Genomic DNA, 19,593 nt, shown 5'->3' with positions numbered 1-19,593 from the left:
AATGCAACGTTAGAAACGCAGAGCGCCAATTATAGCATGGGATCGCTCGTGAAATTGAAATTGAATGCATATTTCGGCATGGTAATCCTCCGATTTCTGAAACTCCGTCAGCGGGAATGTAAGGGAAGGGACTAAGACTTTAAGGGCGAGTTTTATCTTTGTTTGGTCTTACAAAAGTAATAATTTTTATTTCGATTTAAAATTAGTATAGTCTCAAATTTTATATTAAAATAAATGCGCGTTACATTAGAAATAGAAGAAACAGTGGGTGTAACACATTTTTATTTAGAATCATGAGACTATACATACTCGTATTACCAATCGGAATAAAATTATCCAAATCTAACAATACTATGATTTCTAAAAAAATCTTTGGAGGCGCGCTGTCTTTATAGTAACTTAGGGAACGTACCCATACTACGTGACCATTTTTTTAATATTTTTCGACCCCTCCCCCCCTACCGTGACCACCCGTAGTATATGTTAAGACCCCCCCCCCCCTCCTCAAATAGTTACGTAGTATTAGAGATGGGTTGTACTAGGTAAATTTGGGATTATGGGATTAGTATGCCTTAAACGTGTCATGAAACGGCGCGACGAGCAATAAAAAAACGGGAACTGTGTCCTGAGCCGGCGCGACGAGCAAAAGCAGCCGATCGTACAACGACGTTATTGTATACGCCTGTAGCACGGATTCTCGTCGACTTGCTTGCTTGCGAGATTTCTCTCGATGAATTGTACTACGTAACAAAAATCTAAGCCCCCCCCCCCCCGCTCCTGTGACTTAGCGTGACATTTTAAAAACCTCCATCCCCCCCCCCTAAATGGGTCACGTAGTATGGGTACGTTCCCTTGAGTAAGAACTATGCATTCAAGTTACATTATACACGTTAACGTAAATAGGTCTGCCACAAACACATATTAATCGCTCAATGCAACGTTCGAAACGCCGAACGCCACTTATTTCGTAGGATCGCTCGTGAAATTGAAATTGTATGCATGTTTCGGCACGTAAATCCGTCTATTTTCGGCATTCCATTAGAGGAGATGTAAGGGAAGTTTACGAGTGAATTTTGGTTGGTCTTACAAGAGAAAAAGAATACATTTTATTTTGATCGAAAATAATCATAAACTCATGGACGAGATTTCAAAGATGTGTTACATTTTAAACGGAACATAAGAAACGGAAGGTGTAACACGATTTTAGTTTGAAAATTGGTTGTGTTGTAAAATATCCAATCGGAATAAAATTATCCAAGTATAAAAATACTATGATCACTACAAAATTCGTAGCAGGCAAGCTGTCTTTATAACTAAATTAAGAACTTTGCAATCAAGTTACATTAAACACGTTAATGTATTAGGTCTGCCACAAACACATTCAGTGTTACGTTGGAAACGCCGAGGTCCAATTATTCCATACGATCGCTTGTGGAATTGAAATTGTATGCAGGTTCAGCACGTTATTCCAGCGAGCGCCGGCATTAATTTCATCGTTACTAGATAGTGTTAAATACCTTTCACAATTTCCTCGATATCTGATAACCTGCTGAGATACATATATACGTATATCATACTATCATTTCCTCTGGCATAATATGATTATGAATAATTTTAGTAAGACTGTATACCTACTTGAACTGTATTTTTGTGTATCTTGTTAAACTGTGTATTTATTTTTTATAAATAAATAAATAAAAAAAAAATAAAACATGTAGGGGAAGTATAGAAACTACTTTGTCTCACTTCAATCTTATAAAGAACAGAAAAAATAATTTTATTTCGATTGGAAATAAACGTAGTTTTCAGTTTTCATATAAAGGCGTGTTATATTTTAAACAGAAGAAAACGGAGGTTGTAACACATTTTTATTTAGAATCATAAGTATAGTCACTTATTTCCAATCGGAATAAAATTCTCCAAATCTAACAATATAAGATCTCAATAAGTTATAGTAGACACGCTGTCTTTATCAGTAACTAAATTAGGTCTGCCAGAAACACATATTCAGTACGACGTTAGAATCGACGTCCAATTATTCCATACGATCGCTTGTGGAATTGAAATAGTATGCAAGTTCGGCACGTTATTTCAGTGAGTGCCGGCAATAATTTCATTGTTATTAGATAGTGTTAAATGCCTTTGAAAAAGCAGATAGCCTAGTAGTTAAGAAACTCGGATCGAGGGGTCCGAGGTACAAATCCCAGACACGCACCTCTTAATTAATTATCACTTAGTTTAACAGTAAAGGAAAACATAGTGAGGAAACTTGCGTACCTGAGACATCTTAAAACAATTCAAAGGTATGTGAAATCTACCAATTCGCACTAGGCCAGCGCGGTGCTGTCCCTGTAGTACCGGATCCAGAACAGGGCTTCGGTAACCCCTGCCTGTCGTAAGAGGCGACTTAAAGGGGCTTTCGGGGTTGCGGGCGGCAAGAGTGGGGGCTCAAGCCGTCCAGCAAGCGACCCCGGGAGAGACAGCGGTTTGTGTGGTCGCATATCGCTGTAATCACCATATGATGTGAGAGGAGCGTAAATTGCTCCCCCCAGGGCAGAGCCCGACAGAAGGGCATCGCGTTAGGAGTACTCCGGTTGTGTTCCGTTGGTGATCCTGGAGTTCTCCACCAAACGCTGAGGACGGCCACATTGCGTCCCATGGCGTCCTTTTGAAGGTTCCCCCCCCCCTCTTCAACACAAAAAAAGAAAAAAAAGGCCAGCGCGGTGGGCTATGGACTAATCCTTCTCATTCTAAGAGAAGACACATGCCCAGCAGTGACACATTAATGCGTTGATGATGAAATACCTTTTACAAATGGAATCTATTACAGAAAATGTAGGAGAAGTTTAGAAACTAGTAGTCTTATAAAGAAGATACTTTTTTATTTTGGTAGGAAATAATCACAGTCTCAAGTTCTCAAAGACGTGTTACATTTTAAACAAAAGAAACAGAGACAATACGCTTTTATTTAGAAACTTGAGACTGTTATTCGACTCGAAATACATGTAAGTACAATATGAAATCTCTACGAGATTCGTAGCAGGCATACTATCATACTCAATAACAAAGTTTCACATATTGTGCATTATTGCACAATGCTCATGCTCGCTTGTGATATTGAAATACTCATGGAAATACTTGTATACATGGTTGGGCGTTATTCCATCGTGATCTATAACAATACCAGCTTTACCCGCAGCTTTGCTTGCAGAGTTCGATGACAATACTTGTTTTATTTTTCCCTCGGGAACAGTACTTTTTCGGAATAAAAGTCCCTGTGTCCCTGTCCTTTTCTGAAGCCCTGATAACGTTCAAAATTTTATAATAATCCGTTTGATAGTTGACTTGAAAACGTAGAAGCAAAAAAAACAAACTCAAGTTATTAGTTACCCAAAAGGGAATCGAATTAATGTAACACAAGGAAAGTTGAAGAACCAGTACCCTTACCATGACTTTACAAAACATCCCACAATTTTACGTTACGTTTGCTCAATCCATTATTCTGTTCCGTTTGCTTCAGTAGATTGAGTAAACGTAACAATAAGTACTCACATGTTCGCAAAAAATGGAGACAAAACATAAAGCGTCATTTTGTCAATTCAGACATTTAGTGGTACGTTACTGACACTATAGTTCTGATACAATCCGCTAGGGGCGCTGATTGGAAATTGTATGGGCAATACGTAAACAAATATCAAAACATTCATATTTGTCAAAACGTAAAAACTCATGGTAAGGGTACATTTCTCTTGCGTACGTCCTTTGAACAGAACAGTAAAACAGAATTAAGCTATCATACACGTCATTTAGTATTAATCAATATTGATTTATCATAATGGTGTGGTGACCTAGAACAACCACTTCCATTATAGACTTGAAGGTCACTAAAGCATTAAATTCATGCGTAATACTCTTCCTGCAATGATCTTGATATAATCGGTAATACCTATAATGGGTTAATTAGACACTGACTAAAATAGACCCAGACCTTGAGGAAATATCATTAATCATTTAGAAACCTCTAATGAAAGGTGCGGGACAATATAGATAGCCGACCGGCGTGACATTTTTCAAAAGATTACATCAACGTCTCTAAACGGACCTTTAATTTTCACTACGTTGCAATAACCGTTAAATCACGATGAACGCTGAGATTCTCGTGATATTCGGGGGTTAGGTGCGGTTATCCAATTTTTCCAGCCCATTCTTTCGTCTAAGTAATGATATAAACACTGCCCGACACTTGCCCCAGTGGGTCGTGTCTGGGCTGATTACTCAGATCGTATAAAAATTTGCCAAGTGCTAGTCGAACTTAAGCGGTTCCGTAGCAAATTTTCGTTTATTTTTTTTATTTTAGTATTTTTATCATAGCAACTAGAAGTAAATGCATGAAATTTTGAACTGTGTTCCTATTATGGTTCATAGATAAAACTAAAAATGCGGATATATAGAGATTGCTTGTATGGTTACCCGATTTAAAGCTTTTTTGTTTTTCGTATTTGTTGTTATAGCAGCTACCGTTACACCGTCTTAAAAAGTCAAATATCTATCTTTTACGATTAAAGCCCTGTGACAGACGGACAGACAAAGAGACAGCGGAGGCTTAATAATACCATTACGTTTATATCCTTTGGGTACGGACCCTACGATGTGGCGAGCTTATGCTCACTTGGGAGGAGCCCGATGGGGCAACGCGCTTAGAGGACTCCGGTTGCGTTCCCTGGAGATCCCAGAATCCTCAACGCAGCGCTGAGGATGGCCACCGAGGGGGTTTTAGTGCGGTATGAATCCCACATAACCCCGTGTCGCTCCCACGGCATAGGGCACCTTTTGAAGGTTTCCCCCTCGTAAAAAAAAGGTACGGAACCCCAAAACGAAACTTATACCTAAGTAAAATAAAGTCTTAAAAGAAAATAATATTATTTCTGCGAGAGCAAAATTCAGTCCATCACATACTTCATTCTGCGAGGTATAAAACATCGCACATGCGACACGCATGTCGCATATATTTTAGCTACAAAAACTACAAATGTTACGGTCGTATCGTTGGGATTTTTGAGTGCCTGCGTACTTTTATAAGAGCAATATAAGTATTTATGCAAACCTTGTTTAGAACCCTACGTCATTTAGATTTAAATGTATAAAATTTCTGGCGTTATTTAGTTTTAATGACAGGTTGTGTATGCCGGGTGACTTTAATATGAGACGACCTTCGTAGTCCTCGGAAGTGTTATCGACTTCAGGTAGTCCAAGGACGGCAGTGACTACTTCTAGTTGTAGACTACATCCCCGTTTGCTACTTCATTTATACGAAATAAAATATTTTACATGTATAAATACAAGTAATTTTGCTTATTTAGCAAGTATTACTACACAGCCATTTACCTAATTAATACTTAAAAATTCATAAATATTATTCGTACAAAATGCGTAAAAATTTCTCTCTCGAAAAAGTACAACCCGTTAGTTAAATTACGCTTACATTTACCTGTAAAACACGACATTTATCATTCTAAGCGTAAGTTCATTGCAAGAATTTCCAGGCCCAGAAAATTAACGAACAATTTTTTTTTGTATCAGAAAAAGTTGCTACACCACGTAATGTATACATTCATCACTTTATACATAAAGGGCCGCTACTCCCTTTAACTATCACCGTTTATATAGATATTCCGCGCAAACTCCCTAGCGTTTTATTATAGCGAGTTTCATCCTTATCTACTCTACGAATCTGCAGCCTCCTGACAGTAACCCTCCGACCACTGCTGCGAGCGCACGCGACCGGGACAGGCAACATGGCGCGATATTCCGACTCTACTACACTGGCCATCCAGGAACATCCACGTAAGTATAACATACAACAATTTTAAAATAACATGTTTGCGATGCCGTGTTCTAAATAATGTCTTTCATTATACCGCTGAGTTCGATTTGTCATGTTTCACATTTCTCACATAAATTTTAAATGACCACATCAAAGTGACCCACCACACACGCTGGCCGCCAGTAAATGATCACCGTCTGAGTGTAACACATATAATTTCATTGGTGCAACTTTCGTTTTGATTTTATTCGTAATGATGTTCGAAATGTCGAGTCGGCAACAACTTTATCCTACTGTTGGGCAATGTTCGTTTTGTTTTTAAATAGATAACTTTTTAATAGTTTAAAAATGTAACAATTTTTTTTGTTTTGTTCTAATAGCTGTTGAAGAACATAATGATTCGGAATCGAAGAACTGTGGCAAGATCCTTGTGGTGCTGTCTTGGATCCTGGTGATCGCGACCATGCCGTTTTCGCTGTTCGTCTGTTTCAAGGTTAGTTTATCTTTTGATTCTTTGATTTTTTTGATTTTTTTACATTTATGACACGGAAAGAAATACGTGGGAAAGTAAAATTACTCACTCACAGAGTTAATAAAAAATAGATTCGGAAATTTCAACTTGACGAATTATAGCGAAATAGGTCAAATCTGGATTTTGCAGGCTTTTGAGTAATATTAAACATTAACGACCCGTGTCGCGATACGGCCACCGTGCGGTTCACTATGTATGTCGTGTCGAGCACCCAGGACAGATCCAGGTTCGATTCCGTGGAAAAATCTGCATTATATGATTTTAGACTAATTATCGCGGAATTCATTTTAATATGTAATGGGTACAACGTAACGCGATTTTTTAACTGCAAAACAAATGAAAAAACGCGTATCGCGATTACTGGTTACGTATTAAAAATCTGCATGTTTGGTACATGATGGCTGTCTTAAGTATTTTTTTATTATGGTCGTAACAAAAAAGTTTGAAGTCCATCTGATGGTAAGTAGCAACTGGCGCCCATAGACGTAAACCACCCCAGATAGAATAAGACAGGTAATCCACATGATGTCGGCTTCAGATGCGTTTTTCTACCTCTAATAACTAAGCTGGAACGCTTCGTGTATCTCACCTTTAGCTCAGCTGTTTTTGTAGCTTTTTGCCTTTGTGTGTGTTTGTGTGTCGTCTTGTTTTTCAGAAGCAGCTATAGCAAAAGAATCGTAGTACCTATCAAAAAGAATAAATATAAAATATTCGTTTATGGTTTTTATCATCGAATGGACAATACATTTTGTAAAAATGGCAATGTTTATTATGAATATTCTGAAATTTATCGGAATTGGAATTATGTATACAGTTTCTGGAAAAATTGTATGACTATAAAACATGAATATCGCGATTCCGAGATACTACGATACGATTATAGGTTTTCTGGAAATCTAGGATTTCTTTTTAAGGGTAAAGGTTTAAATACATTTTTGTTGTACCACAATAGAGACAAAGAAAAAACTATATCCAAATTACTTGCCTTTTATAATATTACTATACATGAATGTATAAATATAATTAATCGTAAATGAAGCGTTAACGAACAAAAAACAAAATTGTGCATTTTTGATATTTTGGAATTTTGCTCGAATTGCTTTAATTGTCAGTATAAAAGGTAAAATATAATATTCATTTATTGCTAGTCCTACACAAACATGACAGAATTACGAATTGTCGATCAGGTCACGTGTCCTGACGCGAGTTTAACATTTTTTACCCATCCCGAAAAGTGCACAACACCGCTAAAGAAGTTTTCACTTTAAAAAATAAATAAATAAACCATCTAAAATAGCCGTGTGGAGTTCTCAAAATACTGGCGAAGTATGTTGCACGGCAGGAATTTCCCGGTAATTTGCACGGTAAAATAGCCGGATGCTTTTTGGAGACGGGAAGTAAAATTTACAACTACGGAGTGTAATGTTAATTATAATAATACTTAATGTAGCCGTACTTACTTAATGGAGCCGTTTTTTACAAGATTTTGTTTTTTATATTTATGTATATGGCTACTGCCGCTCATGGACTTCTGTAAACCTCAGATAAAATTAGATTCCTAGCTAAGATCGGTCAGGTGCGCCACTGCCCATGAAGATTAAGCTGGAATGTCTTGAAAAACTAGAACAAAACAGCGCTTAAGACTGCTGGTATTAAACCGAAATAGGTGTAACGGTGGCGCAGCTGGAGTGGAACCACAAAGAGTTCTGCTACCTCGAATATTATATTAGTAAATTATTATTAAACAATTCAATAATTATTATGTAATTATATAATTGTGAATCTAATTCACTATAATGTAGGTCACTTATACGTCTGTCATTATAGAGATTATAGAAACTATACCATATTTAACTTATCGTTAATATTTCGTTACTACTCGGCCTCTCGATCTAACCTAACCTAACCTAATCCTTCTCATTATGTGACCCCGTGTCACTGAGGACACTAATGGGGTCAAAAAATATATATCATTACTACTAACAAACTATTTGGCAACTATAATGGCAGTTTACGTAACTAAAGTCTCTGAATTCTGATTAATGACATATTCATTAAGCTTCAAAGGGCGTCAATAATTTAAACATGAAGCCAGCAACATTATTTTAACGTATTCAGATGCAGGCCGGCCATATAATTGAGTTGACTTACACGAACTCAATTTAAATGCTGTTCCCGTAACTCTAGCTGAGAATATTGAGAACTTAATCAGGGAGGCTTTAATTTTATAGACAAACACCGAACGTTTATGAAATAAATTACTTTTTGAACACACAACTCTCAGATTCTCGCGCGAGAATCGTATTTCTGAATTGTTGACGTGGAAAAATATACGTAGAAATTGGGAATTGAACTTATTTATTTTGTTTTAAAAAAAATACTTTACTTTTTATCTAACTCTATAACAATATTTAAAAAAAATACTTTAGTTACTACAAGCAAGACAACTGATTTTTCAAAAACTCATACGTTACTCGTAGGAAAATTAGTATTATGAGAAAGCCTATATTTTTGCGAATTTTCCATATTCCTCTGTAAATGACTATCTATCCATGGTTTAATGGACGTTAGCTATAACTCCTCATGCCTCATAAGATACTCGCAAACAAGTAGGCGAACAACTCGTCGAATAAATACTATTTAAACGCTGCGCACAAAAACCAATATCCTGCGAAGAACGAGCGTGTGGCGAATACCGTGTACCGTAGCACATGCTCGAGCTCGCGGTTATTCGTCTGCATTTGGCGAGTACCTAAACAGTTTAAGTATCCGACTCAAGTGGGTCATCATTGCAACAAAGCCTTAAGTTGGACTACAAAGAGTTGATGACGATGATTAAAATTCATGTTTTATAAAATATTTTGAATTTAAAGACCGTAGAACACTTTGTGCCTGCGAATATAGCGCCGCGTCATCAATTTTTGCTTTATAGCCGCTGGGCGCTCCAGTTTGACGCTGTGGTATCGATATATTATGTATATGAAACTCACACTTCCACCTTACTAGGCAAAACCTATTTAATGTTGGTTATAGACATCTATTTTATGTTAGTCATCATGAAAATTATAAATTCCGTCACAATTTTTAAAGTCAACATGTTAAGTAATATTTCCTTAGAATACTAGGAACAAAGCAAAGTTTAAAGATCATTAGAAATTGTTCTACAACTTTGTGCCACCGAATTATAACTAATATTATAAATGCGTAAGTGTCTTTGTTTGCTTGCTACGCTTTCACGCCTTCACTAAGTAACCGATTGTCATGAATTTTTTGTACACACGTTGTCCGTGGACCAGAAAAGAACATGGATACGTTTTATAACGAAAAATGTACTATTCCTGAGATACAAACATTGTCATCGACCTCTGACAGCGCGCAGGTAAAAGCTACTCTTACAATAATGAACAGTCGTCCCCACCTACAGATATTTACAATATCATAGGCGTCCAATGCATCGCTGGTTTGAAAGAGAGTTCCTATTGTACCTTTCTCGAAAATTATATTGTGCGCCAGTACGCGAGCTGTAAAATAAAATAGTATAAGGAATCAGGAACAAAACGAGATCGCGAGACGAGACGCACGTATCTTATTGATGCGGAGAGAATTTAATACTCAGTGGAGCGACGCGTTGGAGAAAGGGTGGTATTGGTTACGTCAAATGGTTCGAAGCGAACACCAGTAGTCTGAACGTAAAATGTTGCAGGGCCGGATTTGGGGTCTGGAGGCCCTAGGACAACGAACAGAGGCCCCTTATTATTTTCTTACTAAAATAAAAATAAAAATCCATCAAGTCTTTCAAGCAATTTCTTGCTAATCATTTTAATTATTTCAACAAAGAATGTAGGAATTGGCTAAGTGCAAGTATTGTCGGTAAAAATGCGAGGAAATTCTATTAAGAAATAATAACGTAGACGTTTTTCCCCGTTTAAATGGGATTTGTTTTCTCTGTTGTGGGTGCCCCTTTCAAGTGAAGATACCACCAATAGGCTATCATTGCTTAGTGGTTAAAACTCGACCTCTCAACCGAGGTGTTCCGAGGTTTGAATCCCAGGCACGCTCTGATTTTGCATATTATAAATTAATGAAGGATAATTCAGGTAAAGGAAAACATAGTTAGGAAACTTTTATACCTGAAAGATCTTTAAATAAATGTTCTCTGATGCATGTTAAGTCTACTAATATGCACTTGGCCAGTGTGGTGTACCGCCTGAACCCACTCTTTCTGATATGAAACTCATACCTAAGAGTAGAACAGTAAATGATTGACAACGGTGCCTATTTCTTGTGACGGCCCCGGGGCCCCGCCTGCCCCCAAGTCCGGCCCTGGATACCTGTGTCCTTGCTCAAACACAAGGATTCTAACGTTCACTAATCCTTCGGTCGTCGATGATTCAAACCGCATGTTTCATGACGTAATCAACTAGGTTAAGCTGCTATTGGGCAAACCCCACCCCTACATCTATGGAGCTTTATTTTGTAGCTTTATACTTATATCGAATGATTACCCTGATTAAAACCGACCGAATTAAAAATTTTAGTTATATTTTACTACCAATTTGCGACTTCATAGTATTATATTTTATATGCTATGTACTAATTTTGGTAACCAGCCAAAAAGCGCAGCGAATTTGTTTTAGAACGGGAGAAATTCAGTTTTAATTGATCGTAATCATGTACAGTCAGCTCTAGAAGTAGATAAACAGATAAAGAAATCAAAAATCTTCACACCTAACCGTTCATTAATGAACACCCCTAGCGGCGTAATTACATGAAAATCGTAAGCGTCAAAATTAGATGAACATTATCGGGTCAACGTAGCTGAAAGACGTATATGAAAAATATCTAACATCACTAATATGAATTATCATTCAGCTACTTTTGACACTGTAGTGTTCATCTACTGTTGATACTCTTCAACATTCATCTAATTATGATGCTAGAAATTTTTAGCTACTTATGAACGCTTGGGTGAATAGGTATTTTTGTAATCTTAATCTGTTCATCTACTGTTGGAGCTGACTGTACCTATATCTACATACACATGGTTCATGCTTTCGCGTGCCAGCGTTTCGTAGCAGATGCGATTCGAACTATGTAGGTAAAATTGTGTTATAAAGATAAATGAAACTACGAATAACACACATCAATGGAAGTGGCAAATATTGCAGTCCATCTCTCCCATCCACCCATAGGTATCAATCAACCCAAATAGGATTGAAGACCTGAGGTCTATCACAGATACGTTGTTATCTCTACTCACACTCTTCAGACCAAAACATGATACAACTAGTATCTTTAGGCAAAATATGTGCGACGATACTATCGAAGAACCCGTGTGGCAGAGCGGTCACCTTAATGTTCTGATGCGTAGAAGGTCCCGGTTTCGATCTCCGGCCGGATAGATATCTAAATAATGGATTTAGATTTCTCATTTCTGGGTCTGGATGTTTGTGTAATTGTCATACATAAAACAGCTAATTCTAGTGTGGAGTCGTGAGCGTAGAAAGCATCTTTTTAAAATTAATTTGCTAAAAATATTTAAAAAATAATAAATAAATATTAGTTACCTTCGAAACCTTGACAAGTACCTGCGGTGTAAATATACCTGTTTCCAAACAGTTTATAAGCTACTTGGTGGTTACAAAGAAGTTGAGGTTCTCCGGAGTTAATTAGAACTTTGGACGTCATTACGGCAAAGACAAAGGAAAGGTTATCCTTGACCCGCAGACCCTTGGGCCTTGGATCTTAATACAATGTTACAATGCTGCTTCACAGTTTTTACCCGACTTCAAAAAAAGGAGGTTCTGTATTCGAACGCTATGTATGTATGTCCACGATTTTCTCAAAAACTACTGATTCGATTTGGACGGGAGTTTGATTTGGCTGTATTCTGGTTTTGAGACATACTTTTCCGAAAGGTTCCAGTTTAGTCCTCAGGAGTAGCGGCGCATATATGGCTGACATCAGGTAGGAATATCTAATCCTATCTGGGTTTGATTACAGATGTCCATGGGCGGTAGTAGCCCCTCACTATCACGTGGACTGCATAGTGCATACTCGTCTGCTTCTCCTGTATAATAATAAAAGAGACTTAAGATTCTCTTATTTTGCCATAGCTGGCTCATGCTTCACCAATAATTGATTTAATGGATAACACTATCAAAAATGAATATTAGATTAGTTATGAATTTTAGAATATTTACAACAATTGAATACTGAAAACCCGGTATGTAAAATAATTCGTGATAATACTTAGATATTAAAACATTAACAATTATACTTACATTCAGTCTAATTATTTTAACGACTGAGATTATTTTTTACTATAAAAATATTAAGGCAATAACACGCATCACAAATTCTTTTGAAGATTGCGTCTATGTTATTACAAGTTCATTGTAAAGTGAGTTGCTACGCGCTACGAGCTTGCTACGACATTTACATCTTATTAAATATCCATGAATAAAATATGAAAGGCGTACAATATGTAGTTGACTTTATGTTCGATTTTCTTTGTTTTATGAGTTGATATACTTTTACTGCGACATATGGTAGAACGATAAAAAAACTAGCAGAAAATAACATATTGTGATAGGAACTAAATATGTCATAATGATAAAATAAAAAAAAATGTGAGCCGTCACGGGACGCCTGGCAGATGTAAAACATCGACATTATTTTGTTAAAGTAATATGCAGAAAAGAACATATTGTGATAGGAACTAAATATGTCATAATGATAAAATAAAATATTACGATCGCACAGTCGATTGCGCATGGCGACGCGTCGCCACACCGTACACACTACTGCATATAGACTGTATATATATACCATCGTATAGCGTGGCATGCGTCGCCACGCCAGAAATCGGTTTTACGTGCGGCTATAGATGTTTCACATCAAAAAAACATACCATAACGTTTTTTTTTATAATATCCAAGTAGTAAGTGAGCTGCAGTCCACATGATAGTCGCTATTGCCGCCTATGGACATTTCTAATTAACCTCAAGGATTCAAAATGTCTTGAACAAGCATGTCTTCCTTAAAATACCCTTTATTAATCAAAAAAGTGCAGATAAAGTCCTTTGGAGTAAACCACTAAGTCTACCTTTTACTATATAAGCACTATAAAGGGTTGGGAAACATAAAAAACCACACATACAATTTTCGATTCTTGGGCAAAAAATGCTTTTACAACTTCCCGTAAATTTGAATATTGTTTTTAGTGTACGTCCCAAAGAAGTGTCCAAGATCAGTCCTACAAACATACCAACTGACAACAATTACTACCTCTTTAATTAAGTTGACTAAAATAAATACTTAAAACTATAATACTGTAATAATTGTGCTTGTTACAAATAAAGCGTTCATTTTTCAGAACAGAAATGACATATTACTATAACTGTCCGCCATTATGGTACACGTAACATTAGTCACGCTATGGTCATCATGTCAATTTTCCTTGACATGGATACCGCGGTTCTATGAACTTTCACCTCTTATTCTATCTGAATAAGGCACTGTGCAGACTAACTACTTTTAGCATTGTTAGAACCCTCTGCGATTGCACTCCGGCGGCACCACCGCTACATATGTGTAGCGGTGGTGCAGAAATATGTTTCTGCCTATTAACAGTTGTGTTCAGCGCCGCTGTTTTCTGGTTTGAAGGGTGTGGTAAGGGAGACATACTTTTCCGAGGCATTCCAGCTTAGTCCTCAGCTGCGCATCTGTGGCTGACCTCAGGAGGAAATGTAATCTTATCTGGGATTGATTACAGATGTCCATGGGCGACAGTAACCACTTACCATTGTAACCGAACATAACAGTGGTGGACTGTAGACTCTGCTACTTCTATATGTCTAAAAAAGGTGATCGATAATTTGTCATTTTTGGACGTTGGCATCAATTGAACTTTCCACCCCACACACTTTGAACGCCGGCAGCTATATTGAGATTAATAATGCATCCACTGAACGTGATAAATGACGTAATAATGCACTCACATAGATGTGCGTTTTAGATATCGGTACCGAAAGCAGCAAGCCGCGACAACGTGAAGCATCAGTACATTCACCAAATCGCGAAAAGGACAGTAGTATGTTTGCTCGGATAGGCTGAATCGGATATTCTTAACTTAAGTATATGGATAGATATATTTCGTAACTTCGCAATTTAATGATTGAAGAATCCTAAAGCATATTCGTAGATGTTTCACTTCTAGACACTGAACACTTTAATTTATATATTATGTATTTATATTTATGTATATAAGTAAACAATAGGCAAATGCCTATTGAAGCGTTTGGTAAATATTTGCAATTGTAAACGTGATTTATCCAATGTTCTGTAAAACATAAATAACACAATACGGCAGAAACATAGTTCGTGTAAGGTTTATTGCTCATATTTTACTTTTAGTATTTGAAAAAATATACAGTACAAATGTATTTTTTGTTTCAAAGGAAATGCGAACACACATTGGTAAAATAATACGTAGAAAAAGCAAAATGTGTTAGTTACATCACAAAACCCGTACACGCCACAAAATAAACAAAACGCTACTTCTAACGAAATCTACGGTAGCAACACTAGTGAATTTTCACGCAGAAAAATTGAAAGAGAAAAATGGATTTTCATATATGGATTTTTGTGAGTGTTCCCTCTTTTGCCATTTTTCCTCCATATTTCGAGTTCGCTTTATTCGTATGATGGATCGCAATTTATTTTAGATCCATCAAAAACGTCACAAGTACTAGTGGGCCAATATTAAATCTCAAAAATTGTAAATAATGGATGCAAGAATATGGAAATGGTGAAAAGTCGGTTTCTAAAATAATTTAAGAATCTGTCGCATTCTCATAACCAAGGGACATTAATACATGTTTGTTTAATATAATTAAACATAATTTAAGCAGCGAGTGAGCATGCAGTCTTGATGGCTGCTGCCAGATGAATGGCCCGCAGCAAATCCTCATCTGTAATCGACCCTAGATAAGATATGTCCTGCCTGAGGTCAGCCACAGATACGTTGCTATCCCTAAGGACCAACTTGACTCGCAACGGATAAGTAATATTTCCACGTAACGTAAGAGTAAGACAAGCCAACATAAAAGATATATGACTTTGAGATTTCTTTATCTCAAGGTTATAAATTTATTTAAAAAGCGGCAGAGGTATTCGTGACTCGACCGCGGTGATACCGCCATACCTACTTCTCTATGACATCAGTGCGTTCTGGTATGAAGGGTACGGTAGGGCAGACATACTCAACGCGTTTCAACTTAACTCAAAAGTTGAATTTAACTGCTACAAGTAAACTGCTTTTATTTTGAATTTAACTGCTACAAGTTAGAAAGATGCTGAAGCTAACGTTTTGAGTTTAACCGCTTCATATAAATTTGGCTTTTCCACGCCGTTCAAATTGCTAAAAGCTAAATAGATGTAGCGGTAAAACAGCTGTAGCCGAGCCACGAAATTTTGAACATTGTTCCAGGTGGTGCAGGAGTACGAGAGAGCGGTGATTTTCCGCCTCGGACGTTTATTGTCTGGGGGGGCTAAGGGTCCAGGTATGTCTGAAAAAAGTTTATTATAACATATTTTTGCTTTTTCCTGTAATCCATAGCAGAGCTGTACCCTTACCATGAGTTTTTACGTTTTGGCAAATATGACTGTTTTGGTATTTGTTACGTATTGGCCCATACGATTACCTAGTTCTGACACAATCCGCTAGGGGCGCTGATTGGAAATTATGGTAAGGGTACTGATGTGCACTTGACGTTAAACATCCTTATAAAATAAAGTAAATTTAAACCCTGAAGTGAATGATTCCCCCTATTGTTGGCCAAGCTGTACATTGCTGTCATTGAGAAGTCAGTTGCAATAATATATATCTTTGTCGTGCACATCACTCAAAAAACACTCTTATAAGGCTGTGGCTTAAAAACACAACACCACAATTAATCTACGAACCACCTTCAGAATAAACGTCTTCACATATTTAATATGCACTTTTAGGGTTCCGTATCCAAAGGGTACAACGGAACCCTATTACTAAACCTCCGCTGTCTGCCCAACTGCCCGTCTGTCAAAGGGCTCTATCTATTGAACAGCAATAGAAAGAAAGAAAAAAATACTTTATTCATGAATATGTAAACAGATCAAATTTTCGCAATATGTACTCCCTACATATTTAGAAATTAAATAGCACACATTATCATCTCTACATTCAGTTTTCTTTACCAACCAAAACGTACCTATAAAATCCTACTAGATATTACGCTTGCCATCTGTGTTGCTCTCAACAATGAAGTACGAAAGAAATAGATACAAAATACAACGTCAGCGATTGTTATTCCCCGGACTCCAACCGTCGCAATAACAGCTTCAAGAATAAATTCCACCGCAAAAGGCATATAAAGTGAAATGTTAGCGGAGCCACGACACCAAGTGTTCGCTGGCCCGTGGTTAGTTTAATAAGAGTTGCTTCGGAATTACTAGTCTTTATAAAGAACGACCTTTTAAATTTAAAAAAGAACCACTTAAAGTATTTATGGTTACAAAATATAGTAAGCATTTTAAGTGTTTTATTCGCCAAGTGCGCGTTGAACTTGCATGTCTGTAGCACCAAATTTTAATTAGTATTGTTTGTACTTAATTTGTATTTTATGATTTTCGCTACAACAGACATTATAAAATTTAAGGGACTTTCTATAACATTTTAAGAGAGATTCCTGTGATAGACGGAGATCTGTCTGTCTGACAGATAGAAAAGGCTTAATGACAATGTCCCATTTTAACCCTTTGGGTACGAAAGCCCAAAATACATAATACAGTACATAGCTTGTGCCAATAAAGATTATTATCCAAAATGGCAGATCTATATACGAATACTTCTCACTTGCACATACACATACACCTATCTATCTATCTTAGTCCTATAATTATATTTATGATTATTATTTGAACCCTACCTATTTTTCTATTCATCCCTACTATAACTCCTCACCTAAAGGTTGTCTGGAAGAGATCGCTGGTTAGCGATAAGACCGCCTTTTGTATTGTCTTTTAAATTAGTTATTTATTTTTTATATGTATCTTCTTTTATTGGGTACAATAAAGAGTATTGATTTGATTTGATACACATTATAAGGAACTAGATTTAAGGCACATATATGTATATATCTTAACCATAAAACATTTAGCAGCCGATGTTGCTACCGATGTGTGTAATAATGTCGCATTATTCACAGGAATATTCTTTATTCTGCCGTGCATTGACTCATACGCCCGTGTTGACCTGCGTACGCGCACCTATGATGTACCTCCCCAAGAGGTAGGTTTCATATATTATAAATTTTTATTAAACTATTTTTCATTGTTATGTAATAGTCAGGGGAAATTTGGTGCGTTTCTCTCAGCCTAACATCAATTTATATTGGAACAGATTGCAAATTTTCTTAGTTTTAGGACACATGCCCAATTGCTCAGTAGTAGGACATAGAAAGGGCCAAAGCCATCAAAACTGCACCAAATTATAGATGCTTACAAAAATACATCTTAAAAAAAATTGAACATCTTGTATCCACATTGCACATATCTGTGAAATGACAAGTTTTCTTCGTAACTTTATAACTAGAACCACTCACGTTAAAGTTATATTGATGTATTTTATATTCAACATAGAAGGGAAGACATTTATTTGTTTATTTTTCTTTAATTAATACTGTACCAAAACAATTACATTAATTAATGACAACTCAATCATACATCTCGCTCACTGTATCTCATACATACTGACAATAATTTCATGCATTCATCCTCAAACAAATCGCATTCAGGAATTGTAGCCAGGATAGTGGTAGCAGCGGATAGCAGTAATAAATAATAGCTTTAAAAAAACTAAAAAAATACACCCTTTTATTGCTTATCGAAATAAAAACTAGAAAATATTTTTAATGACAAAGAGTTTAAGAGTAAATAGTATCAATTCAGAGTAAAAAGCTTGGGTTGCTTTATATTTTAAATGTTACAATCATTCTATTGGCAATTATCTATGAGAGAAAAGTTATGAGCCGCACTAAAATGCACACATACACACATAGGTACATACAACCCAAGCTAATAAAAGCGTGTTAAAAAGAAACAAAGAGACATAAAAATGAATCCCAGAAGATCAAAAACCACTCGAATTCAAAGGATCGATTGATTTTTCAATTGAATTAACTCTCAATTTGCAAACAATAGGATATATAAATTTTCCTTTCAAACAGAATATATAACACGCTTCGGAGAAAACTGTGACTTTTTTGCCTTTGTGAAAGACCTATATAGTTGTTATAAAGGAAAATAATCAGAACAATGTACTTTACGCTGGTTCAAACTTTTTTTAATTTGTCGATGCAAAAACGGAGTAACAGTTTCACTACGCGCACTTATTTTAACTAATTATATCTATGTATGTATGTATGTATGCACATATAATTGGTTAAAATAAATTTAATTGATGTGCGGAATAATACATGCGTAAATAGTTTTTAGATAACATAACTCACATTTTGATTTAAAAAGCCGTTTTCGTATCACAACTTGAAAAGTAAAATGTTTCTTAACTAGAATATATATTAATTTAATCTGTATCAAAAATAAGTTTCTTTAGCATATTACAAACTACATCAGGGTGACTGGTGGTGATAATAATAAAAAAAATAGTCTTAGTGCCGACCAACACTAAGCAAAAAGCACGTTCAATCTCAATCATTACAACTATTCGTAATTACACCTGAGACATTCCACCAGGTGCTCACAAAGGACTCCGTGACGGTATCCGTGGACGCCGTGGTCTACTACCGTGTCCACAACGCCACGATCTCGATCGCGAACGTCGAGAACGCGCACCACTCCACCCGGCTCCTGGCGCAGACCACTCTCCGCAACACCATGGGAACCCGCCCCCTGCACGAGATCCTCAGCGAGCGTGAAACCATCTCCGGCAACATGCAACTGTCCTTGGATGAGGCCACTGAAGCCTGGGGCATTAAGGTGGAGCGCGTCGAGATGTAAGTATTGTGGATGTTGCCTGATCTATGCGACGACCATCCCTGTCCCCAGTGGCGAAACATCTGTGATTGACTTCAGGTTGAAGATGTTTCCATGGGCCGTAGTGACCATTTACCCATTCGCATTTGCATGCTCCTTTGCTATTTCGATCCTATAACCTTTTTCTCTTAACGTTGATAAC

At 36.7% G+C, this 19,593-nt stretch overlaps 1 protein-coding gene across 3 annotated transcripts in view; it reads left to right on the top strand.

Annotated features, from left to right (window-relative positions):
* LOC140743453 (band 7 protein AGAP004871) overlaps window positions 1-19,593 on the top strand; it is a 65,040-nt gene that overhangs the window by 24,215 nt on the left and 21,232 nt on the right. Inside the window, exons 1-5 of one of the 3 annotated variants that reach the window (XM_073074737.1) lie at window positions 5,744-5,844; window positions 6,205-6,317; window positions 15,850-15,922; window positions 17,606-17,688; window positions 19,152-19,411. In XM_073074737.1, the coding sequence (XP_072930838.1) occupies window positions 5,796-5,844; window positions 6,205-6,317; window positions 15,850-15,922; window positions 17,606-17,688; window positions 19,152-19,411 (578 nt within the window). In that variant the 5' untranslated portion in view covers window positions 5,744-5,795. Of the gene's footprint in view, window positions 1-5,743; window positions 5,845-6,014; window positions 6,130-6,204; window positions 6,318-15,849; window positions 15,923-17,605; window positions 17,689-19,151; window positions 19,412-19,593 lie in introns of those variants that run through there. The other 2 variants (XM_073074736.1, XM_073074738.1) reach the window with 2 other exon arrangements.

This window comes from Epargyreus clarus, unplaced genomic scaffold, assembly GCF_041222505.1.
Source record: "Epargyreus clarus isolate Ecla_fem2 unplaced genomic scaffold, WU_Ecla_fem_2.2 ptg000007l, whole genome shotgun sequence".
In the NCBI taxonomy this organism is placed as follows: Eukaryota; Metazoa; Arthropoda; class Insecta; order Lepidoptera; family Hesperiidae; genus Epargyreus; species Epargyreus clarus.
This window is presented reverse-complemented; position numbering and strand designations above follow the sequence as displayed.